The following is a 19,677-nucleotide window of genomic DNA, read 5'->3' as shown; positions in this document are numbered from 1 at the left end:
AGGTTTAAAAATCAGAACATATTATTATATATTAATTTTTAAAACACAAATCAATATATATAGTTTCTTCTCATCTATTACTGATTTCATTACACCTATTTTATTTGTAGTATGTAAATTAAGCTACTTGTTATGCAGGGTTAATATTTCCAGTTTGAAATTAACCATGATTTTTTTTATATCCTTCTTTCTGGTTGTGAGATAATCAATCTACTTTAATATTAGTCTTTTCATAAATTTGCTTTCAATGGCAAATGAAATGAAATTAAATGAAACTCATTCATCAGCTTTATATTTAATAATATACCTGGCAAAAGTAAGAGGAAGGAAACTGAATTGAAACTCATACTTACAATGCAAGAGTAGTTGTGATCTTTATCCATGCAACACAAATAATTTTGAGAGACTGTTAAAAATAATCAATCAGCAAGTAAAACTCCAACTGATCAAAGATAGTTAAGTATGAGGAAATGTAGTTTCCTCATTCCAGTCATTCTAAAGTAACAATTTAAAAAATAATGCTGATTTCCATTTGTTCTTACAGAGGTACTAGAAAATTCCTAAATTAATTCAAGAGATTGCATTATGTTACTTAATGAGGTATAGGCAATTAGGATTCATTCATTCATTGAATTCAATTCCCTTAAATATTTATTGAATACTTACTATATGTCAGGCATTATGCTGGGTGTTGTAGCAAGGGAAAAAAAAGCACAGCCACTAGCTTCATAGAACTGTTATTGCTCTTATGGAGCTTAAACACTATTAAGGAAGACAGACATTAATAAAATGCTGATAAGAAAATGAAAAATTACAACTTTGGAAAGTGTTATTAAGGAAAGGTACCTGGTGTACCATGTAAATACGTAACAAAGGGAATTTAATCTGATTAGAGAGGTCAGGGAAGGCTTTTCTGAGGGAGAGATGATTGAATTGGGTATCTGAAGAAATAGTAAGATATTAGGTAGGTGTGATGGAGGAAGAAAGATGTAGAAGAAAGAATAGCCTAAGAAAAAAGAAGAGTCTTTTTTCAGAAAGAAAAGCAAGTATAAAGACCTAGGGACCAGATTAGGACACTGTATCAGAAGCAGTGAAAGCAAGAGGGAAAGTGGGAGACAAACTGGGGGAGAATGCATGGGCAAACTATGTAGGGTCTTAAATGTTGTGTTGTTTGTCTTTATCCCAAAAGCAATGGGAAGTCTTTTATAATATAGTGGGTATGGGATGGAATGGTTGGGTGACTTGATTAGATATGTATTTGGAAAATGTCTGGCTGAAGCATGGAGAAGAGATTTAATGGGGATAATACTGAAGGTAGTGGGTCAGTCATAACTCCTACTGCAGTAATCTCTGTGATGGGTGAGGGATAAGGATTACTTAAATAAAAAGTTGGCAGTGGTAATTGAAAGAAATAAACAGATTTTAGTGATTTATGAGGTAAAATAAATAGAACCTGGTGATGGTTCAAATTTGGGGGAGGTGTGAAAAAGAGGAAGATACCAAGCATATTTTCAATCTTCAGAGAGAGAAAAAACAACCCTTCCCTCACCTCACATTCTCTTCCAGCTACTGGCCCATTTATCAACTCCCTCCTCACCAAAAACACAAAACAAACAAAACAAAACAAAACAAAAACCTTCCTTAAAGAGAGGTCCATGTTTGTTTCAATTTTCTTACCTCCTGTGTCTTATTCAAACATAAGCTTCTGAACCCATCCCTCCACAAAATTGTTAAAGGTCATCAATAACTTACATGTTGCCAAATCCAAAAATTAGTTCTCTATCCTCATCTTTCTCAACTTCATAAGCAATATCTTCTCAATATCATCATCTCCTCCTTCCTGAAACATTTTCTAATTTTTTCTTCTATTTCTTTCTTTAATTTTAAATCCCAGTATATTTAATATAGTGTTATCTTAGTTTCAGATATAAATACAGTGATTCAACAATTCCATACATCACCCAGTGCTCATCACAACAAGTTCACTGCTTAATCCACATGATTTATTTTACCATCCCCCCCTTACTTCCTTTCTGGTAACCATCAGTTTGCTTTCTATGGTTAAGAGTCTATTTCTTGGTTTCCCTCTCTCTCTCTTTTTCCCCTTTGCTCATTTTTTTTGATTGTTCCCTAATTCCACATATGAGTGACATAATATGACATTTGTCTTTCTCTGACTGACTTATTGCAGTTAGCATTATACTCCTAGCTCCATCCATATCATTACAAGTGGCAAAATTTTATTCTTTTTCTTGGCCAAATAATATTCCATTGTGTATATATACCACATCTTTTTTTTAAGTTTATTTATTTATCTTGAGAGAAAGACAGCATGAGCAGGGCACAGGAGAGAGAGAGAGGTTGAGATGTTGAGAGAGGGAGAATCCCAAGCAGGCTCCACACTGTCAACACATTTTCCAAATACATATCTAATCAATGCAGGGCTACAACTCACAAACCGAGAGATCATGACCTGAGCTGAAACCAAGAGTCAGATGCTTAACTGACTGAGCCACCCAGGTTCCCCAGTATACCACATCTTCTTTATCCATTCATTGATTGATGGATAGGTGGGCTGCTTCCATAATTTGGCTACTGTAAATAATACTGCAATAAACATAGGGGTGATATATCCCTCTGAACTAGTGTTTTTGTCTCTTGGGAGTAAATACCCAGTAGTGCAATTACTGGATCATAGAGTAGTTCTATTTTTAACTTTTTGAGGAACTGCCATACTGTTTTCCACAGTGGTTGTACCAGTTTGCATTCCCACAAACAGTGCAAGAGGGTTCCTTTTTCTTCACATCCTTGCCAACACCTTTTGTTTCTTGTGTTTTTTATTTTAGCCATTCTGACAGGTGTGAAATGATATATCATTGTGGTTTTGATTTGTATTTCCTTGATGATGAGTGGTGTTGAGGATCCTTCCATGTGTCTCTTGGCCATCTGGATGTCTTCTTTGGAGAAATGTCTGTTCGTGTCTTCTGCCCATTTTTAATTGGATTATTTGGTTTTGGGGTGTCTAGTTGTATAAATTCTTTATATATTTTGGATACCAACCCTTCATCAGATATGTCATTTGCAATATCATCTCCCATTTGGTAGGTTGCCATTTAGTTTTGTTGATTATTTCCTTTGCTGTGCAGAAGCTTTTCATTTTGAGGTAGTCCCAATAGCTTATTTTTTCTTTTATTTTCCTTGCCTCAGGAGACATATCTAGAAAAATGTTGCTATGGCCAATGTCAGAGAAATTACTGTTTGTCCTCTCTCCTAGGATTTTTATGGTTTAAAGTCTCACATTTATGTCTTTAATCCATTTTGAATTTTTTTGGTGTATGGTATCACAAAGTGGTCTAGTTTCATTCTTTTTCATGTGGCTGTCCAGTTTTCCCAACACAATTTATTTTTTTTAATGGTTTTTTTTAACGTTTATTTATTTTTGAGACAGAGAGAGACAGAGTATGAACAGGGGAGGGTCAAAGAGAGGGAGACAGAATCCGAAACAGGCTCCAGGCTCTGAGCTGTCAGCACAGAGCCCAACGCGGGGCTCAAACTCACGGACCGTGAGATCATGACCTGAGTGAAGTCGGCTGCTCAACCAACTGAGCCACCCAGGCGCCCCCCAACACAATTTATTGAACAGACTGTCTTGTTCCCATTGGATATTCTTTACTGCTTTGTCGGAGATTAATTGACCACAAAATTGTAGGTTTATTTCTGTGTTTTCTATTCTGTTCCATTAATCTATGTGTCTATTTTTGTGCTAATACCATACCATTTTGATTACTGCATTTTGGTAATATAAGTTGAATTCTAGAATTGTGGTACCTCCAGCTTTGCTTTTCTTTTTCTAAAATTTTTTTTCAACATTTATTATTTATTTTTGGGACAGAGAGAGACAGAGCATGAACGGGGGAGGGGCAGAGAGAGAGGGAGACACAGAATCGGAAACAGGCTCCAGGCTCTGAGCCATCAGCCCAGAGCCTGACGCGGGGCTCGAACTCATGGACCGTGAGATCGTGACCTGGCTGAAGTCGGACGCTTAACCGACTGTGCCACCCAGGCCTCCCTGATTTTCTTTTTCAAAATTGCTTTGGCTATTCAGGGTCTTTCATGGTTCCATATAAATTTTATGATTTTTTGTTCTAGTTCTGTGAAAAATGTTGTTGGTATTTTGATAGGAATTGAATTAAGTCTGTAGATTGCTTTGGGTAGTATTGGCATTTTAACAATTGTTCTTCCAATCGATGAGCATGGAATGTCTTTCCATTTTTGTGTCATCTTTAATTTTTTTTTATTTTTCTAAATGTTTATTTTTAAGAGATAGACAGAATGCTAGCGGGGGAGGGACAGGAAGAGAGGGAGACACAGAATCCAAAGTAGGCTCTAGGCTCCATGCTGTCAGCACAGAGCCTGATGCAGGGCTCAAACTCAGGAACCATGAGATCACGACCTGAGCTGGAGTTAGACACTTAACTTACTGAGCCACCCAAGTGCCCCTTTGTCATCTTTAATTTAATCTTTAATTCCATCAATGATTTATAGTTTTCAGAGTACAAGTGTTTCATTTCCTTGGTTAAGTTTATTCCTAGGTATCTTTTTTTAATGTTTATTTATTTTTGAGAGAGGGACAGAGTACGAGTGGGGAGAGAAGAGGGAGACACAGAATCCAAAGTAGGCTCAAGGCTCCAAGCTGTTAGCACAGAGCCTGATGCGGGCTCAAACTCACGAACTGTGAGATCATGACCTGTGCCAAAGTTGGACACTTAACTAACTGAGCCACCCAGGCACCCCTAGGTATCTTATGATTTTTGATGTAATGATAAATGGGATTGTTTTCTTAATTTGACTTTCTGCTGCTTCATTCCTAGTGTATAAAAATGCAACAGGGGCGGCTGGATGGCTCAATTGGTTAAGCATCCAACTTCGGCTCAGGTCATGATCTCATAGTTCATGAGTTCGACCCCGCATTGGGCTCTCTGCTGTCAGTGCAGAGCCCACTTCAGATCCTCTGTCCCCCTGTCTCTCAGCCTCTCCCCCACTTGCGCGTTCTGTCTCCCAAAAATAAACATTTAAAAAATGCAACAGATTTCTGTACATTGATTTTGTATCCTGTGACTTTACTAAATTCATTTATCAGTTTTTGTAGTTGTTTTTTGCAAAGTCTTTAGGGTTTTCTATATATAGTATCATGTCATCTGAAAATACTTACAGTTTTACTTCTTTCTTACCAATCTGGATGCCTTTTATTTCTTTTTGTTGTCTAATTACCAAGGCGAGGACTTCCAATACCATGTTGAATAAAAGAGATGAGAATGGAATCCTTATCTTGTTCCTGATCTTAGAAGGAAAGCTCTGTTTTCCCCCATTGAGGATGATGTTAGCTGTGTATTTTTCATATATGGTCTTTATTAGGTTGAGGTATGTTCCCTCTAAACATATTTTTTTGAGGGTTTTTATCATGTTGTTTGTCAAGTGCTTTTTCTGTGTCTATTGAGATGATCACACAGTTTTTATCCTTTCTTTTGTTGATGGGATGTATCGTGTTGATTATTTTGCAAATAGTGAACAACATTTGCATCCCAGGAATAAATCCCACTTGGTCGTGGTGTGAATGACTGTTTTAATGTATTGTTGGATTCTGTTTGTTGAGGATTTTTACATTTATGTTCATTAGGGAGATTGGCCTGTAGTTTTCCTTTTTTTTTTTTTTTTTTTTTTTTGGTGGTGTCTTTATTTGGTTTTGGTATTAGGATAATGCTGGCTTCATAGAATGAATGTGGAAGTTTTCTTTCTTCTATGTTTTAGAATAGTTTGAGTAGAACAGGTTATTAACTCTTCTTTCAGTGTTTGGTAGAATTCACCTGTGAACTAGTCTGGTCCTGGACTATTGTTTTTGGGAGTTTTTTGATTACTGATTCAATCACCTTACTGGTAATAGATCTGTTCAAATTTTCTGTTTCTTTGTGCTTCAGTTTTGGTGGGTTATGTTTCTAGGAATTTATCCATTTCTTCTAGGTTGTCTAATTTGTTGGCATATGGTTTTTCATAATATTCTCAGAATTTTTAAAATTTTTAAATGTATATTTTATTTTTGAGAGAGAGAGAGAGAGAGAGACAGAGCGTGAGTAGGGGAGGGGTAGAGAGAGAGGGACACACAGAATCCAAAGTAGGTTTCAGGCTCTGAGCTGTCAGCACAGAGCCCAATGCAGAGCTCAAACCCATAAACTGCAAGATCATGACCTGAGCCAAAGTAAGACACTTAACCAACTGAGCCACCCAGGTGCCCCAATACTCTCTTAAAATTATTTGTGTTTCTGGGGTGTTGGTTATTATTTCTCCTCTTTCATTGGTGATTTTGAATCCTTTCTTTCTTTTATTTCTTTATATTTTAGATGAGTCTCACTAAGGGTTCATCAATTTTATTGAACTTTTCAAAGAACCAGCTCCTCGTTTCATTGATCTGTTCTATTGTTCTGTTTTGTTTTTTTGTTTGTTTTTTAGTTTCTATACCATTTACCTTTGTTCTAATCTTTATTATTATTTCCTTCCTTCTATTGGTTTTAGTTTTGTTTGTTGTTCTTTTTCTAGCCTTTTACGTGTGGGCTAGGTTGTTTATTTGGGATTTTTCTTGCCTCATAATGTAGGCCTATATTGCTCTAAACTTCCCTCTTACAATCACTTTTGCTGCATCCCAAAGATCTAGGAATTCTGTGTTTTCATTTTCATTTGTTTCTGTGTACTTTTTATTTCTTTGATTTGTTGACCCATTCATTGTTTAGTAGCATGTTATTTAATCTCCATGTATTTGTGGTCTTTCCAGACTTTTTTTCTTTGTGGTTTATTTCTAATTTCATAGTGTTGTGGTCAGAAAAGATGCATGGTGTGACTTCAATCTTTTTGAATTTGTTGAGGCTTGTTTTATGTCTTAATATGTGATCTATTCTAGAGAATGTTCCATGTGCACTTAAAAAGAATGTTTATTCTGCTGTTTTAGGATGGAATGTTCTGAATATACCTGTTAAATCCAACTGGTCCAGTGTATCATTCTGTCAGTTTCCTTATTGATTTTCTGTTTGGATGATCTGTCCATTGATGAAAGTCATGTGTCAAAGTCTCCTAATATTATTATATTACTATTGATCATTTCCTTTATGTTTGTTATTAACTGTTTTATGTATTTGGATGTTTCCATGTTGGGTGCGTAAATATTTACAATTGTTCTACCTTCTTGTTGGATTTTCCCTCTCTTAGTATATAGTGTCTTTCTTTGTTTCTTATTACAGACTTTGTTTTAAAGTCATTTTGTCTAATATAAGTATTGCTACTCTGGCTTTCTTTTGACATCCATTTGCATGATGACTGTTTCTCCATCCCCTCACTTTCTTTTTTTAAAATTTTTTTTTCAACGTTTTTTTTTTTTTATTTATTTTTGGGACAGAGAGAGACAGAGCATGAACGGGGGAGGGGCAGAGAGAGAGGGAGACACAGAATCGGAAACAGGCTCCAGGCTCCGAGCCATCAGCCCAGAGCCCGACGCGGGGCTCGAACTCACGGACCGCGAGATCGTGACCTGGCTGATGTCGGACGCCCAACCGACTGCGCCACCCAGGCGCCCCATCCATCCCCTCACTTTCAACCTTCAGGTGTCTTTCAGTCTGAAATGAGTCTTGGTAGGCAGCCTATAGATGGGTCTTGTTTTTTTATCCATTCTTTCACCATATGTATTTTGATTGGAAGTTTTATATTCAAAGTAATGACTGATAGATATGTATTTATTGCCATTTTGTTACTTGTTTTGTGGTTGTTTTGTAGTTTTTATCTGATCCTTTCTTTTTTTTCTCTCCTTCATGGTTTGCTGGGCTTTTTTTAGTGATATACTTAGGTTCCTTACTCTTCATTTATTGTGTTTCTATTACTGTTTTTTGACTTTTGGTTACCATTAGATTTATATATAACATCTTTTGCATATAGCAGTCCATATTTAGCTGATTTTCACTTATTTTTTAACTCATTCTTTACTCCTCTCCCCTCCATGCTTCAGATATTTGGTATCATTTTTACACCCTTTTATTTTGTGATTCCTATGTTTCTTATTCTTACTTATGCTTTTCGCTTTTCCATTCTTTTAACATTTCTTGTAGGGCTGGTATAGTGATCATGAGTTCTTTTGACTTTTGTTTGTCTGGGAAACTATCTCTCCTTCTATTCTGAGTGATAGCCATGCTGGATAGAGTATTCTTGGCTGCAAATTTTTCCCTTTGAGCACTTTGAATACATCATGTCAATCCCTTCTGGCCTGCAAAGTTTCTGCTGAAAAATCAGCTTATAGCTTAATGGGGTTTCCTTTGTAAGTAGCTATCTTCTTTTCTCTTGCAACTTTAACATTCTTTATCACTTTTTTTTTTGACATTTTAATTACTATGTGTCTTGGTGTGGACCTTCTTGGGTTGAATTTGTTAGGGGATCTCTGTGCCTCCTGTATTTGGATCTCTGTTTCCCTCCCCAGATTTAGGAAGTTTTCAGATATTATTTCTTCAAATACATTTTTTGTCCCCCCCTCCCCTTTCTCTTTCTTCTTCTGGGATCCTTCTAATATGAATGTAATTATGCTTGATGGAGCCACTGAGTTATATAAGTCTGTTCTTCACTTTATCTTAGCCCAAAGGCTGGGAGGCAATGTCTATTCTCATCATGCACTATTTGTCTCTCACCTGTTCAGCTTGATTACTTTCCTTTATTCTATCCTCCACATCACTGATATGTTCCTCTGCTTCCTGTAGCCTACTATTTATTCCATCTATTGTATTTTTAGTTTCATTTATTCTGTTCTTCATCTCTGATATATTATTTTTTATCCTTTTTTCAAGGTTTTCACTGGTGTCTTCACCATTTTCTGAAGTCCAGTGACTATCTTAAGTTCATTACTTTAAATTTTGTATCAGGCATATGATTTATTTCTCTTTCACTTAAACTTCCTGCTGTGATTTTGTTTTGTTTTTTCATTTGAGACATATTTCTCTGTCTCCTCATTTTGTCTAACCTTCTGTGTCTGTTTCTTATGTGTTAGGAGTCATCTGTGTCTTCTGCTCTTGAAAGTAGTGGCTTTATGAAGAAGAGGTCCTGTAGTGTCCCACAGTGCAGTATTCCCTGTTCACCAGAACCTGGCTCTTCAGAGGAGTCTCCTATGTGTGTTGCCTGCATCCTGCTATTGTGTCTGAGTCACTTTTCATTTCAGTCCAGATGTCTGCCCTGACTTTTTGCCTATTGTGGGCTGTGCTTGCTCTCTGCAATGTTAGTGAGGTCCAGGTAGGCCAGCTCTGGGGGTGTGACAGCAGAAGGATGCGGGGGCAGGGCGGTGGTGTTAGCAAAATTTGTACCCAACCCTTAGTCCTAGGCTGAACCTCACACAGCCTAGTGGGAGGGTGTAGTGGTGGCAGCCAAAGCGAGGGTGGGGAGTGCTTGGCAGCTGGGTGGGGCACATATGATGTTAGCAAAATTTGCACTGAGTTACTGGTCCTAAGTTGGACCCTCCAACGTGTGGTGGCTGCAGGAGCACAGCATGTACAGGCAGTGGGTGGGTGCAGTGTGCACAGCATTAACAAAAGCTGCACTGGGTCCAGAGCTGAGACAGCAAGCTTGGAGTTGGTGAGTCCTCAGAAGAACTTGGGCAGGGCACAGTACTAGCAGGTTAGGTAGCAAGTGCCTGTGCAGTGCCACCCCTCCCAGATGGCTCTGTGTTTATGTTTGGGGGCAGGGGAGGAAAATGGCACCTGCCAACTCCTTTGTTCCCAGAGAAATCCCCCAATAAGCTTTGAAATCAGTAGAAACAGATCTCCCTCCCATTCTTCAAGCTGTTGCTTCTATGTTGCCTCTCCTCAGGCTGTTGTTGCTTTGAGGGCAGACACCCAGCTATCACTTGCCCTCTGACGTTGAAAACTCCAGGCTCCAAGTTGTGCTGGTTATACAATCTCACAGAATTCAGCCCTGTTGGTTTTCAAAGCCAGACTTATGGGGATTTGCTTTCCCTGTGTGGGCTTCCTGGTATTTTCCCCTCTCCATGACCACAGCTCTCTCCCTCCTGTGGGCAACTCTTGACCACAGTTTCTGCATTTCCTAGTTTCTCTGATACAGCTTCTCCACATTTAGTTGGGGAGGTTGTTCTGCCAGTCTTTGGATCTCTTTCTGGTTTATTGACTTAGATATGAGTGATATCTAGCTGTAAATATGGGATGGGGGTATGCTTAGGATCTTCCTACTCTGCCATCTTCTCAGCACCCTTGAAACATTTCCTAATTTTGACTTCCTTGACAGTGTACCTTCCTGTTTTTCTGGTTAAATATTGATTCTTCTATTGTTTTGCTAGATTTCTAAATGTTGGTGGGCTGAAGGGCACAGTCCGAAGTTCTTCTCTTCCCTTCCAGCAATCACTCCCTGGTTAGTCTCACCCAGTTCTATAAACTTAGATACCCTCTATTGATACCCTATATATTCAGGCTTAACTTCTCTCCTAAAGTTCCTACATGTATATCTGAGGATTTGACATTTCTAATGGATGTCCAATAGACTTTCAAACTTATATCCAAGATGTAATTCCTAGTTTATCACTATTCCCTCAGCCTGCTCCTCTTTCTAATCATCTTTTCATTTCAGTAAATGACATGATCAACTACTCAGTTCCTCATGGTAAAAATGTAGATGTTAGCATTAATTCTGTCATTTCACTTAACTTTCCTTACCTCATCCAACCTATCAGCAAGCCCTGCTAACTTTACCTGCAAAACACATCCCCAATCCAACCCCTTCTTTCCATATCCTTTACTTCCATATTAGTCCAAGACACTATCATCTCTGACCTGAACTATGAAATAGCCTCCTAAAGCTCTCTGCTTTCACTCTTGCTCAATTAAAATTTAGGCTTCACAGAGAAGTAAGAAAAATCTTTTAAAAATATGAATCAGAACTCTCATACATTGCTGGTTGGAGTAAGTACCCACTTTGGAAAACTCTTTAGCAATTTGCTATAAAGTTAACTATATGATCCAGCAATTCCACTCTTAGGTATTTACCCAAGAGAAGTGAAAACACATGTACAAAAATATTTATACAAGAATGTTCATAGCAGCCTTATTCCTAATAACTAAAAACTGGAAATGACCCAAATGTCCATTAACAGAATAAGTAAACTGAGGTATATTTATACACTGAAATACTACTCATTAGTAAAAAGAATGGAATACACATAAATACAACAACATGCATGAATCTCAAAAATATGTTAAATGAAAAAAAAGTAGACATAAAAAAGTCCATATGATTCTATGATTCTATTTGAATGAAATTCAAGACTAGACAAAATTAATCTATGGTAATAAAAATCAGGATAATGATTGCTTTTGGGTGGGAGGTGGGGAGTGATGCCTGGAAAGGAGCATGAGGGAAATTTACAGGGTGATGGAAATTTGTATATTTTGACTGAGGCTGTGAATACATGGGAATATATTTGCTGAAATTCATCATCATACATTTAAAATCTATGTACTTTGCTTTATGTAAATTATATCTAAAATTTTAAAGAGTGTTACAAAAATGTAAATCATCTATAGGTGACATTATAGTGTCCTTAAAAGGGGGATGATATTACTGCTACCTCATGGGGTGGTTATGAAGTCTAAATGAGATCACATACAAAGCACTTAGAACAGTGCCTAGTATGTAGTAAGCACTCAGTGTTAGCCATTATTATGCTGATAATATTATCCCCCTGCTTAAAACCTTATGATGGCACAATAAATAAAATCAAACTCCATTTCTAGCCTACAACATCCTATTTGATCTGACCCTTATCTACATCTTCAATCTCATCATTATTTCCCTTACTCAGTATAGTCTATTCACACTAGCTTTCTTTCCCTTTACTGAACAATACCAAGAACATTACCATTTGGGGTTTGTGTACTTGCTATCCCTTCAGCTTAGAAAGCTCTCTGACAAAGTCTTCAAATGTCTGGCTCTTTCTTTTGACTCAGATCTCAGATTAAATACCACTCACTTGAAAAGACATTCCTTGACCGCTTTATTTTTCATTATCTGTCTCCTCCCAATGGCACTGCTAGTCTATGAAACAGGAATCCTGTCTGACTTGTTCACAGTTGTATCCTCAGTCCCTAGAACAATGGCAGGCACCCAATAAATATTTGTTAAAAGAATGAATAAGTGAAGATTTTCTAGTTTTCTGACCTGTGCAAGTAAACAGATAATATGCATTAATTTTCTGAAATAGGGAATATTGGAAGAGTATGTGCAAGAACATGTTAAAATTTACATTTTTAAGCATCAAACAAAGCAAATACTGAACTAAATATTCAAAACCACCAAATTTTAGGGTTTTCTGTCTCTGGAAAAAGACTATATTTAGACTATACCAGGGCATTCTGTCAGCTCTTATCTTAAATATCTCCTAAAGAAAGAGAGTTTTTCCATGTTGGTAATGTTTTTAACATTAGAAATGTTAAATGTTTCTAAATTAGAAATCAAAAAAAATTTTAGTGTCAAGCCTTATAATTTGAACCCATGTCTTCCAAAGAATAAAATATATCTCATTATTCCTTAAAATTTTAATGCATGAAGACTGCTATGATAGTACTTATACTATTATTCTAGTAGGACTTCTCTTTCCAGGCTATTTTAAACATGTAAAGATTTTCCTCCCCAATCAAAGAGTCTGTAACCAAACCTCAAATTATATAATCTATACTATTATAGTTATTTAATACCATTTGAAAAAGTCTTTCATTGGATTTTTAAGGGGAAAGAAATTAAATATTTAATAAACCTTACCTTCGTTTGCAAATCAGGAACCACAAAGCTGATGCCAAAGCAAAGAAACCAATTCCCAAAGTAACAGCACCAGCAGCCAGAAAATAGGTTAAGGGGTTTAAAAAACCTATACAAATAAATGATAAAAGATTATTTCATACATATATCTTCATTCTCCAGGTAAAATTATGTAACAAAGTATTTCAAAAGATATTACATAGTGTAGTATTAAGACATAAACTAGGAAGTTGGGAGACTTGAATTTTAGGGTCCTGTGCAATTCTAACAAATTTCAAGACTCTGAATTTGAGATTTACACAGGGCCTCATGATGATTAGGGTCAGGGCACATGTCTTTGACTCTGCTTGGATTTGATACCTAAATTTTGTTTGTTTTTGTACAGCCATCACCTCTTTTTTTCTTATCTAGCTTTCTCCTTTCCCAGTCCAGTTGTGAATCTTTTGTTATCTTTTCAGTATCATTCTTTGCAGTCCTCTAAATAAGACACTTTTCATTTTTAAAATTTGTATTATCTGGGGCACCTGGGTGGCTCAGTAGGTTGAGCACCCAACTCTTGGATTCGGCTCAGGTCATGATCCCAAGGTTGTGGGATTAAGCCCTGTGTCAGGCTCCATTCTGAGCATGGAGACTGCTTGAGATTCTTTCTCTCTCTCCCTCTGCCCCTCCCCCCTGCTCACACACACACACTCTCTCTCAAATAAAAAAATAAAATAAAATTTGTATTATCAATCACTACAAGAAAGTAGATGGGGGTAATAAAGAACAAATGTGAGAAACTTCAAATTATTTTAGAAATCTTTGTCTTATCTCCATTTTATCCTAGGAACAATAAAAGATGATGGCCAAAAGTTAAATAAAAGCAATATAAAATAATAGCAATGTAAATCAATATATAAAAAACAATATAAAATAATAATAATAAAATAACAAATAGGTTAAGGGGTTTAAAAAACCTATACAAATAAATTATAAAAGATTATTTCATGCCTATATCTTCATTCTCCACGTAAAATTAAATGACATAGTATTTCAAAAGATAGTACACAGTGTAGTGTTAAGACATTAATCAGGAGGTCAGGAGACAAACTTGCAAGTTTATAATTGGAAAACCCTATTGGAATTATATGGTATAACTCTCTCATTTTACAGATGATAAAATTGAGGTCCACGTAAGAGAAGGACCTGAATTGAGATTAGGCAGCAGATTAAAGCCAATTCTCTGTTTTTGTTTTTATTTTGTTTTTTTCCTATTATCCCTACTACCAATCATCTTGATACTGGTATATATTGAAAAGAATTAAAACTAAAGAATACAAGATGTAATTATAGTCAAGTTGGTCAAGTATTTATTAAGATTCTGGTATCTGATACCTAAAAATAAAGCAAGTTGTGGGAAACTTTCACAGAAAGCTGTGTACAACATGAAGGGCCTTAAAACAATTTAAAAGTAAAGTTGACCCTTGAACTACATGAGGTTCAGGGGCACCAACCTCTGCATAGTCACAAATCCATATATAACTTTTGACTCCCTCAAAACTTAACTACTTACATATATAAATATATAAACAACAGCTTACTATTGACAGGAAGCCTTACCAATGTATAGTCAATTAACACATATTTTGTATGTTGTATGTATTACATACTGTAGTCTTACAATAAATAAGCTAGAGAAAAGAAAATAATAAGAAAATCATGAGGAGAAAATACACTGATAGTCCTATACTATATCAAAAATCATCAACTTATAAGTGGACCTGCACAGTTCAACCCATGTTGCTCAAAGGTTGACTGCATGTTACCTGGGAAAAAAGGCTTTAAAAATGTAAAACTACAGAATACAAACTGATGGTTACCAGAAGAGAGGTGAGTAGGGTGATGGGTTAAATAGGTGATGGGGATTAAGGAGTGCGCTTGTGATGAGCACTGGGTGTTGGATGAAAGTTTTGAATCACTAAATTATATGCCTGAAACTAATATTACACTGTATGTTAACTAACTGGAATTTAAATAAAAATTTTAAAAAGTAAAATAAAACTTATGAAGATCTTTATATGAGAACACATCATAAATTCCACTAAAAATATGACATGATAAAAACTTTGTTGTTCCCATACTTTTGTTATTTCCTAAGTAATTTCCAGTTTCCAAGATGGTGCCTCTCAAGTCTTAGTTTTCTTTGGGTTCAAAAAATGTCTAAATATGGGAATTAATGGTACCAAAAAGTTATACCAAAAAGTGATACTTATAATACAAAAAAAAAACCCCTTTTAAGTGCACATTAGGAAGTCACTCAAATATGTTATGATGATGTTACATATGAAAAATATCATATTCTTTAATTATTTAGTGCAGGGTTTCTCAACTTCAATACTAATTATCTTTTGGACCAGATAATGTGTTGTAAGGATTGTCCTGTGCATTGTACTAAAGATGTCTCCAGGCAAATGTATTCTGGGGGCAAAACTGCCCCCAGTTGAGAATCATTGACACAGTGGTATGAGGAAATGTCAGATAGCATTCAATGATAAAAGCAAGACAGATAAAATGCATATTTTTTAAAAATTGAAAAAGAAATAGTTGTACTCAAATATAAGATAAAGATTTCTAGAGGTGCCTGGCTGGCTCAGTTGGAAGAGCATGCAACTCTTTATTTCAGGGTCATGAATTTGAGCCCTATGAGGGGTGTAGCGATTACTTAAAGAAATAAAACTTTGAAAAAAAAAGATAAAAATTTCTATAGACAAAAAAAAAGAAAGAAAGAAAAGCAACACAGAGACATAAGTAGAGGCTAAAACCACAAGCATGTGAAGCACTGAGATCTGGAAGCAAGAATTAGCTAGAAGAAACAGAGAAAATCATTGAGACAAGACCTAGATCAAACCATCCTTTGGTACTGTGAATGACCCTATAGTAACAAAATCTCTGTGGGAATGGAGTCCTGAACCACCAATAAAAGACCTAAGAAGGGGGTGCCTGGGTGGCTCAGTCGTTAAGCTTCTGACTTTGGCTTAGGTCATGATCTGGCGATTCATGAGTTGGAGCTCACATTGGGCTCTGAGCTGACAGCATGGAACCTGGAGCCTGCTTCGGATTCTGTGTCTCCCTCTCTCTCTGCCCCTAACCCCTCGAGCGCGCTTGCTCCCTCTCTCTCAGAAATAAATAAACATTAGAAAATTTTTTAAAAGACCAAGAAGGAATCTTGGAAAATGAAAAATTAAAAAATCTCATGATAAAGTCTTCTTTGAACACAATTAATGAAATGAAAGATAAGACTGAGAAACTTGCCAAGTTACATAAAGAAACGAAAAATATAAAGAAATTATGAGACTTGGAAAAGATTAGGAGTGTATATTTAAAAGTAATATGGGTTCAAAAAAAAAAAAAAGACTAGAAGAGTAGCAGAGAAGAGGTATCTGGAGCAACAACCTAAGAAGGATTTTACTTTAAAATTTTTTTTTCATTTATTGGTGTGTATGTGTAGTTCCCATACGTTTTGACAAATACAAAGAGTGTTTAATCACATCACCATAACCAAGTTACATGACACTTTGATCACCTCCCCAAATTTCCTCATACTGCCTCTTAGTGGTCAAGCACCCATTGCTGGCAACCATTGCTTATTTTCAATCCCCATTCTCTATTCTTATACTTTTGCCTTTTCCAGAATTTCATATAAATGGAATCATACAGCATGTGGCCTTTTGAGTCTGGCTTTTTTCACTTAGCATAATGCATCTGAGATTCACCCACATTGCTGCATGTATCAATAGTTCATTTCTTTTTATTGCTGAGTAACATCCCATTTTACGGATGTACCAGGTTTGTTTATTCCCCAGCTGAGAGACAGTTGGTTGTTTCCAGTTTGGGGTTGTTAGATTAAAGCTACTATACATTTGCATAAAAGTGTTTGTTTGAACATAAGTTTTTATTTCAGTAGGGTCATGTAGCATGTATATATTTAAATGTATTGGGGTCCCTTGAAGGGCTCAGTCGGTTAAGTGTCCAACTTCCAATTAGGTCACGATGTCACAGTTTGTGAGTTTGAGCCCAGTGTCAGGTTCTATGCTGACAGCTTGGAGTCTGGAGGCTGCTTCAGATTCTGTCTCCCTCTCTCTGCCCCTACCCTGCTCACACTCTGTCTGCGTGTCTCTCTTTCTCAAAAATAACATTTAAAAAAAATATATAAATCCAGGGGCGCCTGGGTGGCGCAGTCGGTTAAGCGTCCGACATCAGCCAGGTCACGATCTCGCGGTCCGTGAGTTCGAGCCCCGCGTCGGGCTCTGGGCTGATGGCTCGGAGCCTGGAGCCTGTTTCCGAGTCTGTGTCTCCCTCTCTCTCTGCCCCTTCCCCGTTCATGCTCTGTCTCTCTCTGTCCCAAAAATAAATAAAAAACGTTGAAAAAAATATATAAATCCATATATTTAAATGTATAAAAAACTGCCAAACTGCTGTCCAAAGTGTCGGTACCATCTTGCTTCCCCAACAGCATTATATGACAGTTCTACTTGCTCTGATTCATTGCCACCACTTGGTGTTAGTTTTATTTCAAGTATTCTAATAGATGTACAGTGGTATCTCCCTGTGGTTTTAATTTGCATTTCCTTAGTGAATAATGATGTTGAGCATCTTTGCACACATTTATTTGTCATCCATATATCTTCCTTAGTGAATAATTGACTCAAATCTTTGCTGATTTTTTACAATTCTTCAAGTCCTTGGTCAGATATGTGATTTGGAAATATTTTCTCCAAGTCTATGGCTTATCTTTTCAATTATTTTAAGAGTGTCTTTCTCAGAGCAAAACTTTTACATTTTGGTGATGTCTAATTTATTAACTTTTTGCTTGTGTGGCTTATACTATGGGTCCTATCTAAGAGCTCTTTGCCTAAGAGGCCACAAAGATTTTCTCCTATATTTTCCTATAAAGGAGTTATAGCTTTATGTTTTACATTTAATTTATTCTTCATTTTGAATTACTTTTTGCATAAAGTATATGTCAATTTCTTCCCCCCCCCTTTGAATATGTTTACTGAAAAGACTATCCTTTTTTCACTGAGTTGTCTTTGTACCATTGTCAAAAATCAAATAGCTATATTAGTGTCAATTTGCAGACTCTCTATTCTCTCCCCTTGATGTATGTTGTCTATCCTTTTGTCAATAACAACAACAATAGTAATATCTAATATTCATATAGTAAATACTACATGCCAGGCATTGTTCAATGTATTATATATTTAAATTCATTTAATTCTCACAAACAACTCTGAGTTAAGTATAGTCATTTCTTCATTTTATAGATGAGGAAGCAGATGAGGCACAATAAGGTTAAGGGACTTGCTTAAATGCACACAACCGCTAAGCGAGGGAACAATAGTAATGTAAAAATTGCTAAGGTCCTTTATTATCTAGATCAGGTGGAGAAGAGACATGGAATATCTTTAGATTTTGTCAGAAAAAAACCCCAGTTAAGTATGGATGCTAATATTCTATAACAGTGGGAAAGAAAAAACTACAACTATGCACAACAAAGTAGATAAATTTCATAAATAATATTGGGCAAAAGAAGACCAACATAAAATTCAAACACAGTTATCTGAGGAGTTCAAGAATGCTGATAATATTCTGTTTCTTGAGCTGGGTGCTGGTCATATAGGTGTGTTCAGTGAAAATTCATCAAGGCTAACACTTATAACTTTGAATAGATATATAGGTATCAGCATGAATAGAACTGAAAAACATAATGTTCAATGAAAAAGCAATTTCCATAAATTTGGATTCAATTATTCCAGTTATGTACTGATTCCATGTACACACATTAAAAGAAAACATAAAATAATGCTATTTTTAAAGCACATTAATATAATAGAAGTATTAAAATACATTAAATTCATGATATTTACTGTTTCTGGAGAGGGAATGAGGGGAATGGGACTGTGGATCGAACATAGACTTTATCTGTAATGTTTTATTTCTTTAAAACATGAAATATCTGAAGCTTATATGACCAAAAAAATATGCATTGAGTAGATTACATGGGTGCTTGTCATCCCTTGTCCTTTTCCTTTTTCTTTTCACTTTCCTGGTGTGTGTGTGTGTGTGTGTGTGTGTGTGTATAATTATAATTAATTATATATTTATAATTATATATATATAATACACATACATGTATGTAGTCTCAATTTTGTAAAAAAAAAAAAAAAAAAGGAAAACAATCAACATTGGTTATCCCTGGAGTAAGGGCTTATAGTTACAATTTTCCACTCTAGACCTGTGTGTGTATATTTTCTACCATGAGTATCTTAGAAAAATCAGGAAAAATAATTTGAAGCTTCCTATGTAATTCTTGACACCTATGTAATTCCTGATATTACACGTCTCCTTGTAGAACCTTCTCTATTGTTATCACTGTGATGATAGCCCAACTGTCAGAGGAGATAGTTAACTGTCTCCTCTTGCAGATCTCTGCCCTCTTCTTTACTCCACCCCCCCACCCCAAATCTCCATTAGGGAAGAAAATAGGTGTGATTGGTACACCATCATACTCCCTAATTTAAACAGGTCATTTACATCTCAGGGAAATCCTAATGAGGTATAAAGAATCCAAAAGTTTCCAAGCCACTTTACCAAGAGAAAGACACATTACATATTTGTTAATACTTTCAACAAGTCACACTTTCTCTCTAAATCCATCCGTAAAACAAAAAGCCTGGACTCTGTGATCGTTAAGATCTCCTTCTCACTTTAAAGTTTTAATCAATATATATTTTAAAGAAACATTATATACAAACATAGTATTTTTACTTTCTTGATTCTGCTCTTAAGTATCCTGTCTAA

At 36.0% G+C, this 19,677-nt stretch overlaps 1 protein-coding gene across 1 annotated transcript in view; it reads right to left on the bottom strand.

The window, feature by feature from the left end:
- The window catches only part of CC1H1orf185 (chromosome C1 C1orf185 homolog), a 77,353-nt gene that overhangs the window by 14,559 nt on the left and 43,117 nt on the right, over nucleotides 1–19,677 (bottom strand). Inside the window, exon 2 of the mRNA XM_032594082.1 lies at nucleotides 12,841–12,946. Within this exon, the coding sequence (XP_032449973.1) occupies nucleotides 12,841–12,946 (106 nt within the window). The remainder of the gene's footprint in view (nucleotides 1–12,840; nucleotides 12,947–19,677) is intronic.

This window comes from Lynx canadensis, chromosome C1, assembly GCF_007474595.2.
Source record: "Lynx canadensis isolate LIC74 chromosome C1, mLynCan4.pri.v2, whole genome shotgun sequence".
NCBI lineage: Eukaryota > Metazoa > Chordata > Mammalia > Carnivora > Felidae > Lynx > Lynx canadensis.
Note: the sequence above shows the minus strand (reverse complement) of the source record. Positions and strands in the feature narration are given on the sequence as shown.